At 32.2% G+C, this 14,456-nt stretch overlaps 1 protein-coding gene across 2 annotated transcripts; it reads right to left on the bottom strand.

The window, feature by feature from the left end:
- Positions 1 to 2,107: 2,107 nt before the first annotated feature.
- On the bottom strand, positions 2,108 to 9,961 carry LOC143047511 (dynein light chain Tctex-type 1). Of its 2 annotated transcripts, none has more exons than XM_076220566.1 (5): positions 9,807 to 9,961; positions 8,363 to 8,404; positions 7,708 to 7,831; positions 6,995 to 7,072; positions 2,108 to 2,799 (listed from the first exon to the last, which is right to left on the bottom strand). In XM_076220566.1, the coding sequence occupies exons 1-5, from the start codon at positions 9,957 to 9,959 to the stop codon at positions 2,729 to 2,731; spliced, it is 468 nt and encodes a 155-aa protein (XP_076076681.1). In that variant the 5' UTR covers positions 9,960 to 9,961; the 3' UTR covers positions 2,108 to 2,728. The 2 variants fall into 2 exon arrangements, with proteins under 2 accessions (XP_076076681.1, XP_076076680.1); XM_076220565.1 differs by lacking the exon at positions 6,995 to 7,072 and adding an exon at positions 6,449 to 6,526 and having other exon boundaries at positions 9,807 to 9,959.
- Between the last annotated feature and the right edge of the window lie 4,495 nt (positions 9,962 to 14,456).

Raw genomic sequence — 14,456 nt, 5'->3', positions numbered from 1 at the left:
TTGTATTTCCTAAAAAATTTCAGGAAGTGTTGAGAACTTATATGCATATGTTCCAGGATTAAAAGAGTAACAGCAGTACACACTGTTGAAATATGTACAGATATAATTACAGATCATGATTGAATTGATGTTTTTAAATGTCTTTCAGATAAAGGTTGTACATGTACTACAAATGTCACTTAAACTTAACATTATAAATCATCTATTTAATGAGGTCAAGTTCAGATGAATTATGCCAGCAGCCAGACAGACCTTATTGTTTTAGTTTTTCAAAGCTATCATTTTTTTTCTCTCAATATTTAACCATAAGGCGTGGGGGGAATCTGGATTCAGAACTTTTTTTTTGTCATCTGCTTGGCCAGATTTTCCCCCTTATCAAATTGGGGATCAGCATATTTTTTTCTCTCAAAAATAACTATAACCCCTTGAAGTTAAATGGTTGTTCCATAAATAAAGACTACAGTAGTATATTGTTGTTCAATACTCATAAATCGATTTAAAAGATAAAACAATTCCAGGTATAAACAAACCAAATCAGAGGGAAACACAACAACAGTAAGAGGAAAACAATGGAACAACAGTAACACTGAACTACAACAAAAACAAATGGCAACATATATAGAAATGAGCTATTTGATAACAACTGTAATATTCCTGACTTGGTACAGGAACACACCTACATGTATATTGCAGGAGTTGAACAAAGATTTCTAGCATGCTGATTCATTGATCATGTCTTGCTGATAATTTTTGCCATTTCTTGAATTCTTTGAGTCTCTATCTATAATTCTTTATATTTTTTCAATATAAAAGGTAACAAGAATGTGTCCATAGTACACGGATGCCCCACTCACACTAATATTTTCTATGTTTAGTGGACCGTGAAATTGGGGTAAAAACTCTAATTTGGCATTAAAATTTATAGAAAGATCATGTCATAGGACATGTGTTCTAAGTTTCAAGTTGATAGGACTTCAACTTCATCAAAAACTACCTTGACCAAAAACTTTAACCTGAAACTTGAACCATCATTTTCTATGTTCAGTGGACTGTGAAATTGGGGTCAAAACTCTAATTTGGCATAAAAATTAGAAAGATCATATAGGGTACATGTGTTCTAAGTTTTAAGATGATTGGACTCCCAACTTCATCAAAAACTACCTTGACCAAAAACGTTAACCTGAATTGGGCCGAACGGACAGACAGACCAGAAAACACAATGCCCCTCTACTATCGTAGGCGGGGGCATAAGATTAAAGAGATTAGTAACAATCATCAATAAAGGTACAATTTTTGTCAAGATTAATGGATGACGATGGACACCAAGTAATAAGAAAAGTTCAATTGAACCTTTGAGGTTTCACATACAAAAGACCATTTCTGTCTATATTTTCTGCAGACAACAGTTGACATATTAGTAGAATTTCTCTTCTTTTTTTTTATTACTGCATTTGGGTGCAAACAATTAAATTTCCTATAATTCTTTAGATTCTGAAATTGCTATTTGCTAGTGTTGAGTATATCAAAATCTGCTTTCAAATTTTCTTTACTTGTACTGTATCTTATCTTATGGAAAAACAACAAGGAGTCCTAACACCTGACACAAATTCCCAAACCTCACCTAAGTATATCCTTAGGTGTTTTTTTGTTGTTGGGATTCAGCCACATCCCCTCTGTGCTTTTGATTGATGTATTTCTATTTGTATCCATCTGACATAGAGTTAAACCTTCTTCAACTTTTATAGTTCATTTTAATGTTGTACTATTTATACAACACTGTTTAAGGTTGGAGTGTTTACATGTTTAACCCCATCACATTTTGTATGTATTTGCCTGTCCTTAAGTCGGGAGTCTGTTATTCAGTGGTCATTTGTTACCATGTTACACTTGTTTTAGTGCAATTTTTTGTTGTACATAAATCAAGTTGTTAGTTTTATCATTTGAATTGTTTTACATTTGTCAGTACACTGCCTTTGATAGCTGACTATGTGGTATGGGCTTTGCTTATTGTTGACCTATAATTTCTGTGTCACTTGGTCTCTTGTGAAGTGTTGTCTCATTGGCAATCATACCACATCTTTTTTATAACCATATTTTAACAACAATATCAATTTGTGAACACAATTTAATAATTTTCTATAATATGATAAATACAGCAAGTTGACAGGCTGGTATTGATGGCTTTCTTTTTGACAATGACAGAAATATCTGCATAAATTATCTATGAATCAAACAACCATGCAAAATGTGTTAATTGGTTTAAAAATCTACACTTTACCACACTTGTTTGTTCAAAATAAATAACTAATTCGTTAGTACTAAATGATCAAATAAGTACAAAGCATGTAAAATATCACAGAACAAAACAAATAAACAAATAATAATTTTTTTTGATAAATTAACATGTACAAATATTTGTATTTTGTAGGAAGAGCTCATAAATATTGCAGATATGAAAATAAAAAAAATCTCAAGCAGATTACTTTTTAGGCTCTAATTTGTTCAAATTACACAGAGAGTATGAAAGTCAAAATGTTTCCTCAAAATTAATGGAAAGAATGTTTTAGGAAATAATCTGACATCAAATTGGAATGTTCTGCTTTGTCAGCTGGTACACCAACATCCCATGATAATATAATAAATGCTCCTCTTCCATAAATAAAATCCTTGTTTACATTATATACATAGATGTTTAACAGTCAAATTGTTCAATGTTGTCACAAGGTGATTAGATCGTCAGTCCAAATACTGATACTATACAGTACATTGTCTTGTTTTCCCATCTTACTGTACAGCTTCCTAAAAAACAAAGATGGAATTATGTTATATATAATTATGTCAGAGACTAGATTTTATACACATACAAATAATTGATATTAAGGTGGTACCCAACACTTCAACTAAAATTAATTTGGCTTGTTTAATTTTCTTGAAATTTTGACAAAGTATTTTTATTAGAAAAATTACACTGGTTATATAGCAGTTTGACAAACACTTATTTTGATCATTGAGAAGCTTAATATTCCCTTAACAACACAACGTAATTAAAACGTTTAGCTGATTTTACAGAGTTATCTCCCTGTAGTGTTAGGTACCACCTCAATTTCATGTACATCCAATATCAATTTTAAAATTCAGTTGACTCTCTTCTACTGTGGGTTCATTCATTTTCATGGGTACCAATTTTTGTGGAGTGAGCAAAATTTGCATTTTCATGGATATTTGATTTCGTGGTTTTGCCACAAAACCTATATAAAATGTGTAATTCATTGAACATTTGAATTCTTGGTGCCTCTGTACCCACGGAATCTGTGAAAAACTGGTATTCAACAAATAAAAATGAATTCACAGTACACAATAATAATTGAAATTAATTAATTTACATTCTATATCAATTTTACATATCCGAAAAAAATGATTTTAAATTCTGTAGACTCTGTTCTACATAATTATTAATTAAGCAGTAAATTTTCATGTCAGATGTTATAGGATATAGCATGTCACCAACATAAAATTGAGAATGGAAATGGGGAATGTGTCAAAGAGACAACAACCCAACCACAGAAACTAGAGGCTCTAAAGAGCCTGTGTCGCTCACCTTGGTCTATGTGACTATTAAACAAAGGAAGCAGATGGATTCATGACAAAATTGTATTTTGGTGATGGTGATGTGTTTGTACATCTTACTTTACTGAACATCCTTGCTGCTTACAATTATCTCTATCTATAATGAACTTGGCCCAGTAGTTTCAGTGGAAAATGTTAGTAAAAATTTACAAATTTTATAAAAATTGTTGAAAATTGACTATAAAGGACAATAACTCCTTAGGGGGTCAACTGACCATTTCGTTCATGTTGACTTATTTGTAAATCTTACTTTGCTGAACATTATTGCTGTTTACAGTTTATCTCTATCTATAATAATATTCAAGACAATAACCAAAAACAGCAAAATTTCCTTAAAATTACCAATTCAGGGGCAGCAACCCAACAACGGGTTGTCCGATTCATCTGAAAATTTCGGGGCAGATAGATCTTGACCTGATAAATAGTTTAACCCCATGTCAGATTTGCTCTTAATGCTTTGGTTTTTGAGTTATAAGCCAAAAACTGCATTTTACCCCTATGTTCTATTTTTAGCCATGGTGGCCATCTTGGTTGAATGGCCAGGTCATCGGACACATTTTTTAAACTAGATACCCCAAAGATGATTGTGGATAAGTTTGGATTAATTTGGCCCAGTAGTTTCAGAGGAGAAGATTTTTGTAAAAGATTACTAAGATTTACGAAAAATGGTTAAAAATTGACTATAAAGGGCAATAACTCCTAAAGGGGTCAACTGACCATTTCGGTCGTGTTGACTTATTTGTAAATCTTACTTTGCTGAACATAATGGCTGTTTACAGTTTATCTCTATCTATAATAATATACAAGATAATAACCAAAAACAGCAAAATTTCCTTAAAATTACCTATTCAGGGGCAGCAACCCAACAACAGGTTGTCAGATTCATCTGAAAATTTCAGGGTAGATAGATCTTGACCTGATAAACAATTTTACAAATGTCAGATTTGCTCTAAATGCTTTGGTTTTTAAGTTATAAGCCAAAAACTGCATTTTACCCCTATGTTCTATTTTTAGCCGTGGCGGCCATCTTGGTTGGTTGGCCGGGTCACCGGACACATTTTTTAAACAAAATACCCCAAAGATAATTGTGGCCAAGTTTGGATAAATTTGGCCCAGTAGTTTCAGAGGAGAAGATTTTTGTAAAAGATTACTAAGATTTACGAAAAATGGTTAAAAATTGACTATAAAGGGCAATAACTCCTAAAGTGGTCAATTGACCATTTCGGTCATGTTGACTTATTTGTAAATCTTACTTTGATGAACATTATTGCTGTTTACAGTTTATCTCTATCTATAATAATATTCAAGATAATAAGCAAAAACTGCAAAATTTCCATAAAATAACTAATTCAGGGGCAGCAACCCAACAACGGGTTGTCCGATTTGTCTGAAAATTTCAGGGCAGATAGATCTTGACCTGATAAACAGTTTTACCCCCATGTCAGATTTGCTCTAGATGCTTTGGTTTTTGAGTTATAAGCCAAAAACTGCATTTTACCCCTATGTTCTATTTTTAGCCATGGCGGCCATCTTGGTTGGTTGGCCGGGTCACCGGACACAATTTTTAAACTAGATACCCCAATGATGATTGTAACCAAGTTTGGTTGAAATTAGCCCAGTAGTTTCAGAGGAGAAGATTTTTGTAAAAGTTAACGACGGACGACGGACGCCAAGTGATGAGAAAAGCTCACTTGGCCCTTCGGGCCAGGTGAGCTAAAAACAACAGCAGAAGGTCACCAACAGGTCTTCAATGTAGCAAGAAACATGTACATTTTGTAATATTTGGAAATAAGCAAGATCAAGATATATTAAGAATTTCACAAGCTTTTAGTGCTATTTAATTTTAGTCACAATTTCTTCAATAATATACAAATGTACAACTTTGTCATGAAAACAAAAAAGATATCTGCTGAATTTAGATTTTTTATACATGTTTACTTTCATGAAACATTTTACATGTGCAAAGCCGAATAAAACAAGAAAATAATTAAAGAAAAGCTTTATTATAGCTTTTAAGCTATTAATATAATCTCACAAAACATAAACTTGTTTTAGTGTAAATGTGCACATGTAATTTCCCAATGCAAAAAAAATAAGAATAAAGGAATTTTTACCAAAAATATAATTTTGACCCTGACTGGTTGTCATCACTTATGAAATATTTTTTTATTGACTAAACACATCATACTTTAATTTAAGAACATGTATGGTAAATTTACACTAATGTTTTGGTCAAATAATGACTATAATAACTATTCCTTTGTTTAAGTATCTATCATGGGAAAGATCATATTTTATAAACACATCTCTTTATCTTGAACATGTAGAGTAGAGAAATATCCGATCCCACTTAATCATGCATTAATACATGTAGGTAGAATTTATAAACATAAAACAAATACAAGATTCTCAGACTTGAGGGAATAGTAAATGACAATGATATAAAAATAAATGACTGTAAAAAATTAAACCATACCACTAAAAGTAATTAACATGCTAATTCAGATTCATGATGGCACTCAATAAAATAATAATATTTTTATCTTTTTTTAACAGATTATTGACTTATATGTTTAGCCAAACAGTATTTAACCATGCATTGAATACAGGAATTTTCAGACCCATATTGTTAACTGCAACCACCATAACTTTTATAATCGTAATGCTTAAGTTAGTTCTTTTTTTTATTTCTCACTAATCACTGCTAATTGCAAATAAAATTCATAAAAGACATAACTCTTATTATGTTAAGATGTAAATTCAATCAGCCACATTTTTTTTGCCATCTTGAATCTGGTTCCTTTAATTTATGAAAACTAACCATCTGTCGAGTTATCCCAGAAACAGGAACTTGCAGTATGTAAACCAGCACCATTCTTCTGCATAATAACACAGGTTACTGCAAGCAAAATAACAAGCTACATGTATAAGGAGTATAAGGAATAGGGAGAAGAAAATAAACCCAATACATTTGTATAGCCATCCATACATTGTACCATTGTTTGGTTTTGCCTGAACTGGCAAACTTTGTACTGGACATAGGAATCGTGTCAAAGTTTTTTTTCTTTCCAAAAGACTGAAAATCAGACTAGTCATGCTAGTACACAAATCAATTTTCTGAAGCCTTTTTTTTCAATCTTAAAAAATTGACAATGGATTTGTTTAATATGTATTTACAAAGACTAAAGGCTCTAATAACAACTGATAGTACTAGATGAACTGGTACAATGTATATATGTTAATATGTATACAAATGCATTTCATTCTATATATATGTCAAAGGTTTATATTCCATATTATCCCAATAACAAAATAAATCTGAACAAATGTTGAGCATGTTGAGGTATACACATCTGTATTAACTGACCATCAGCCTGGTTGTCCCACAAACAGGAAGAAGCCACATGTAGTCCACTTCCTGTCTTTTGCATGAGGACACATGTTACTAAATGAAAATCAACATATAATTATATGACTCTAACATTGAGCTAACAGCTATTTTTACTTGACTAACTTAACTTTTAATTAAAATATAATATCTTTAATATGCAAGTAAGGAAACTTTATATCACAATTTTTAAAATTAATATTGAATTTGGTTGAAACTTTCAGTGTAATCCTTTCCTAGTACAACATGTTCAAATATTGACACTATGAGTGACCACACTTGTTTAACATCCGAAACACATCAAGACAACTAATGCAATTTCACACATCATCACATGATTTAAAAAAGCTTATATTACTTTGCTGAAATTTAAACTATATCTCAGCCAATTATACATACATGACATATATGAAAGAAAGCAAACCTGGTTTCACTATTTGTATGTTTTATTTTTATCAAATGAATAAGATTGGAAAATACATCTTCATGTATTTTTCCAAAAGGATATTTATTTGTCAACTTGATCGTTACAATACACTGTACAATGTACATGTGTATTTTGAAAAGTCTAGCCTTTTTCTTTTACAATTTATTTGACTTGATGACATTAAAAAGATATTGTAAACTAGTTTTTTTTAATCCTTACTCAAGTTACTGTCATGATGATATCCATTATCCAGTCACATACTTACCAATATATTTAAATGGTTTGCCCAATTTGGTCAGTTGATTCAAGCACTGTTCTACAACATTTGATGTCCATTGGTTCACTTTATTATGTTGATATGAGTTTCCTCCAATGGCACCTTCTATGGACTAAAATGAAAATTTCATTATTACTGAATCTTTTGATATTGAGCATGATATTTAATAAAAAGCTGATTATATTTGTTTTCCAATTAGTCTGAAGCTTAAACATATATTTAATAGAAAAATACCTTGTAGAAAGAAATCATTTAAGGTAGTTAAGTTATGATATAATAGAACATATGAGGACGGGACCAAATAAGGACTGCATCAAAGAAAAATTCATTATAAACTTTTTAGTCAAATTTGACAGTTCCTTTTTTAATTTGAATATTGATACATTTAATTGAATTAATATTTTTTTGACCTTTTTGATTTTTCAAATTAAATGGACTTTTCTTATCCTACATTATCAGACTATTAGTGGAACACTGAACTCATAAGAAGAGTATGAGATGTTAGACTGTGAAGGGTTTCTTAATACATTGTGTGTAGAATGTATGATATTTACAGTTGAATACATGTATCTGCTGATGATTAACAATTTTGTGAAAAGTTATTATGTTAATCAATGACACTAAACTGACTAAAGAAACATACCTCCTTAATTATGGTTGTCACTTCATCTACAACAAAGGCGGTCTGAAAAATAAAATCAATAAATATCATATACACAGAATAAACATAACAAGAATGTGTCCTCAGTACACGAATGCCCCACTTGCACTATCATTTCTATGTTCAGTGGACCGTGAAATTGGGGTAAAATCTCTAATTTGGCATTAAAATTAGAAAGATCATATCATAGGGAACATGTGTACCAAGTTAGAAGTCGATTGGACTTCAACTTCATCAAAAACTACCTCGACCAAAAACTTTAACCTGAAGCGGGACAGACGGACGGACGCACAGACCAGAAAACATAATGCCCCTCTACTATCGTAGGTGGGGCATAATAAAAGAAATTGAAGTTTGCATAAGAGTGAGTATAGTTGACGTTGCCATGGATTCACTTTACCTAGGCTACATATACAATTCTATATTTTACTCTTTTGGTTATGATACATGTATGCATTATAAACATGATAAAACAATAATGTGTTGCAAGTTTGTTTGTTGATTCTTGATACTGAAGAAGAACTAGAAGTTTCTAAGCTAGAATCGAACAACAAATTGAATCAAATTTAAACAATAATAATGCAAACTTGACAAATTTTTCATTGTACTAACATGACTAATGAACTCAAAATCGTTCAATTTTTGTTTGTCGCGTTTTTTGATTTTCGGATCTGCGCAGAACACATAAATCTACTTCCTTCTTCCGGTCTTGTTATCAGAGACTTTGATTAGTCTAGTAAAATATAGGAACTCAAGGAACACAATACCAATATTTCATTTTTAATCATTCTTTGTCTTTGGTATGAATAAATGTTACCTGATGCATTGCGTTTCTTTGTTTACATTGAAAATGACGTCATAACTTAAAATAACGTCACAAGTAAAATCCATAACAACAGAACCAAAATCGGAAACGTGATGGTTTTTCCGTTTCTTTATTTAACAAATAGTTCAGTTACAAAAAAATTAATTTAAACAAACTTCGTCCCCATTCACAGGTAATGCCTGCCTCATATTATAAATAAATCAGTTATAGTCAACACGGACAATTAATCTCAACCAGCAACATCTATTCATTGAAAAGCACTCTAAATTGGTCTAAGTGGTACTGCCACTGGCAAGATTCGAGTAGATCTATATAATACATACAAGTAACTATACATGTATAATTGTATGACAAGTAGAGCAGCTGTTACCTTGGAAAGGAACGAATATTTGGCTAGTGCCGGTCAATGATCAACAATACATAATTAACCCACTTGATAAATATGATCATAATATCACTTCTGATTTGATAGAAATTGATCCATCGACCAAAGTTCCTTGTTTAGTATATGTTTACGTGCATAATGAGTCATTGCTAATCAATTACTTTTAACCATCTTAAATGTAAATGCTTTCGTTGTTTAATTAAGTGGTAACTTACATCCTCTCCTGTTTGAAATTCATCCATTCTTGTCGTCTGTGTTGAGGTGAAATATTTATTTGACCAACTTGTCTGGGCAGTATCGTTGACAACAAACCAACGCAAATTCTCGCGAGAAGTACCGACCGAGGTACTCCTAATAACCAACGGCATAATTATATCAATAGATCACCTGCACGGCTTTACATAAAAGTCCATAATAATGTTACTAATCAGTGGACGAGAAAAGATTCTTAAAAATAACATTTACATTATTATATATGCTATAATGATTTCTGTTAAACTTGCTATTTACATAGTGATTTTATTACCCGCCTCCTTATAATAATTACTATACTATATATAAAAATATTAATTTTCGCGAACCATTTAGGTCACGGAAATTCCAAAATATGGCATCAGTATAAAGGAGAGTTGTACAAACAATGTAAATACACAGAACCCCATCTAAACTTGCTTTAACTAATAGTATTCCTCTTTTTCTATTTTATATGTACTAACAACATTCCATTTTTCTATAATTTCGATTAAAAAATTCCAAAATCTGAGTTAAAATAGGTCGAATGCCTCAAATAAACGTTGTCTGATTGGTTGAAGTATTGTGGCGTCGATGATACATGTGATAAGCATAGAAAGCCTCGATGTAAAGCACACGCTTCACAGGAATAAGGAGAGTTTTACAAATAATGTGAATACACAGATCCTCCATCCTATTTATGTTTTGCTGAAAATGTTGCAGTGTTCATCATTTCTGTTTTGATTCAGCTAACAACATTCCATTTTTTCTATAATTTCGATTTAAAGATGTGGAAACCCGTAATAAAAATAGATGGCCTCAACCAACAACAACAAAGGAAGTTTTTAACGACCTTGTTCATTGACTAAAAAACTTTTGCATAGTTAATAATTTTGACTAATTTATTTTATAATTTCTTTATTTTTAATATGATCTTAGTTTTGATTACTTTTATTAAACGAACCAGAATGAAGAATGCGGCAATCGTTTGTAAAGCGACCTGTTCATTACAATGTCACTATACCATGTATACATTTAAGTTTCATTTTCAGATTGCACTTAATTGAATAAAAGGAAATGTAAACACAAGGCCATGTTTTCCTGCCCGATAGACGTCTTTACTTTTTCAAAATACATTGGATGTTATCTGAATGATGTTTTAGTCTTAAACGCATGACTGTTTCATTAGTTGTTTTGGGTTTTGGAAGGCTTCAGTGTAGTATAAACTACGATTACTCTCAGATCTATACTGTTTGTCTATAATTGTGATTTTGTTAATTGGTTTGACTTTTTGTATAGATTTAACGAGCAAAGTCACTTTGAACTGTTTATTTCGTTGGTTCTTTTGTTGTTCTATTACACCACTGTCCCAGGTTAGGTGGCGGATTGTTTGGCGCCAGCAAATACGTCCAACCCAGGCAACGTTTTATTTTTCTCGTTTTTAAACTCTTTCGCATTTGTCATTTTTGGGCCTTTAATATTTGACTGTATGCGGTATGGGTTTTGTTCCTTGTCGAGGACCCCAGTGGTTAGCTATAACTGGTATCTTCTACGTTAATTGGTTTCCGGCGGAGGGTTGTCTTTTTAATGATTTTATTTTGTACACAAGAATAAATAAACGATTTATTGATTGTCGTTAATTGTTAATTGGAGGCGACTGTATTTGTACATTATAAAAAGTCGCTGCATTGAAATTTTTTTGATCATGGCCCATGTCAAGGACTAGTTGTTGCCTTAATTAAAATTGTCGAGGAACAAATAGTCATTGCAACCTTCCTTCACAAGGACTCGGATAGCAGATTTAAACACAATAAATTAAAGGTGAAATTTTGTTAATCTATGTTTTTTCATTATTTGTTTCTCAGGATTTCCTGTCTATTTGTATTACACTATTAACATATCAAGTGTTAGCATAATTTTTTTTTTTTTTAGAAATGAGCAATTTACTACCCATATCCGTATACTGAAAAATTCTTCTCCATCATCACTGGAGTAAATGTGATCTCCGTAACTGCAGTTACGTATATCCAAAGATGGCGGACCATGTTTCTGGTCAATATTTCTTTGTCAATTGTTTAATAATTCTGTATTATTCTTGGATATTTCGTGTCTTATTTGAAGTATTACTAAGTTTGAAACTTAAATGCAAAGCTTCTTTTCATAGTTCAACTGCTTAATGGAGAAATCATCATTTTAAAAAATCCCAAAGATATGGGTAACTGTCACAGGCACTTGTTTCTATCCATAGGAAGGTCGACTATCCACAGGCACTTGTTTCTATCCATAGGAAGGTCGACTATCCATATTTATATGGATAGAAACAAGACGAATTTATATGGATAGTCGACCTTCCTATGGATAGAAACAAGTGCCTGTGGTAACTGTATAGACTGATATCCGTAACTGTAATACACGTTTAGAGAAGGATGCCCGTAACTGTTGAATTGTGTTGTTTCTGATTCATTCATTATCCTCGATTTAATAGTTCGGACCATCATTTATTTCGGAAATAAAACTGTCATAAATTCGTCAAAATATATGAGATCATCGAGATCAAAAATAATATGCCCACAATGCTATAACAACATAAAAAATCCACTGTTTACAGTCACGGTAGACTTCTTCACACTTAATCCTTTGGATGTTGGATATGTAATAACTGATAAATTAGTCTTAGATGCATGATATTTTATTAGGTTTTTAGTTTGGCTTTGAACTGGCTTTTATTACTTGTGACTACTACCAGATCTTTATTTAGTGTCGTTGTTTTTAGGATGTACAAGTACCCTCGCACGTTCACACTTTTTTTGGTGTAAAATTTATTTTTATTTGTATCCACCTGATGAGTCTTTTCAACTGATTTTTTAGTCTGTTACTGAGTCTTTTTAAAATTGTTTGACAAAAGAAAGAAAATTTGTAGCTGTCCTTAATTGTTACATTGGATTTGTCTGTAAGCGTCTTTGTTGGTGGTTCTTGTGATGGACTGATTCTTTTGTAATAAATTTGGGAAGGAATGGCAATATTTTCGTCTGTAATTTTGTGAAACATTATTAGCCTTGTTTGTAGCCGGCGTTCTTGTAATGTTTGCCATTTCATGGTGTCTAGCATCTCAGATACACTGCTGGTATTGTGATCTCTGATTCATGCATGCCTTGCCGCTCGTCTCTGTACCTTTTTCTAATGGTCGTATGTTGTCGCTTGTATAGCATGTATAGGGGTCCCATACAGTTCAACAGTATTCTAATTTGGGTCTTATGATGGGTTGGTATGCTATATCTTTTATTTTTTATGACTGGACTTTTAAGATTTCTTCTGATAAAACATAAAGATTTGTTTGTTTTGGCGGCTGTTTGAAAGTGGGTGTTCCATTTTAAGTATGAAGAAATTGTGATACCTAAATATTTAGCATGTTTTACTGACTCTAATATGTGCCCATACATGTTGTAGTAGAAGTGGATAGGAACTCTCTTTATTGTTATGTTCATTATGTTGCATTTGTCTGGGTGGAAAGACATGAACCAGTCTTGCTCCCATTGTCTGACGGCTTCTAGATCTTCTTGAAGCTTAAGGTAGTCGTTTTGAGATTTAATTTGCCTGTAAATTATACTGTCATCTGAGGAGAGTCTGATTTTGCTATGTTTGATGTATTCTGGAAAGTCATTTATGTAAACAAGGAAGAGTATAGGTCCTAGCACTGTACCCTGTGGCACACCTGAAATGACTGGTATTTATGAAGATGACATGTTTTCAAAAAGTACTGTTTGAGTTTTGTTTGAAAGAAAGGATTCGACCAAGTTTATGATTTGATCTGATATGCCAAATTATTTCATTTTATATAGTAATCGTTTGTGTGGTACCTTGTCAAAAGCCTTAGCAAAATCCACGATTATGAGATCTGTTTGTATGTTTTTGTCATTGTTTTCGAATAATTCATACATCAGTGAGATAACTTGAGACTCACATGATCGCTTTGCCCTACACCCATGTTGTAAATCATACAGTGTGTCATTTGTTTCGAGATGTTGCATCATGCTACTTGCAAAGATGTGTTCAAGTAATTTTCAAGCTATGCATTTTAGTTTCTTGTGTACAATTTGGAAATTAGTATGGAGTGCATTATCACTGAACTAGTATTTGTATAGGAGCCAGCTGAAGGACGCCTCCGGGTGCGATAATTTCTCGGTACATTGAAGACCTGTTTGTGACCTTCTGCTGTTGTTTTTTTTCTATGGTCGGGTTGTTGTCTCTTTGACACATTCCCCATTTCCATTCTCAATTTTATGTTAAGGATATATGTCTGTAGTTACCTCGGTTGTGTTTATCCCCTTTTTTGAATACAGGTGACGTTCGCTTGGTTCCAGTCATATGGTTCTTTTCCTGTTTCTTATGATCTGGTGAATATTAATGTGAGGATGTCTGTACATATCTCAATGTTTTGTTTGAGTACTTTGCTTGCGATGGTATCAGGACCAGTGGCTTTATTAGGGTTTAAATTATGTTTTTGATAAGTTTATAAACACCATCCCTAGATATTGTTATGGTTGTCATTTTGGGATGAATACTAGGACCTTTATCTAGAATGTCAGTATTTGTTTCAGATGTAAAAGCTGACCGAAATTGTTTATTCAGTATGT

This window comes from Mytilus galloprovincialis, chromosome 10 (genome assembly GCF_965363235.1).
Source record: "Mytilus galloprovincialis chromosome 10, xbMytGall1.hap1.1, whole genome shotgun sequence".
In the NCBI taxonomy this organism is placed as follows: domain Eukaryota; kingdom Metazoa; phylum Mollusca; class Bivalvia; order Mytilida; family Mytilidae; genus Mytilus; species Mytilus galloprovincialis.
Note: the sequence above shows the minus strand (reverse complement) of the source record. Positions and strands in the feature narration are given on the sequence as shown.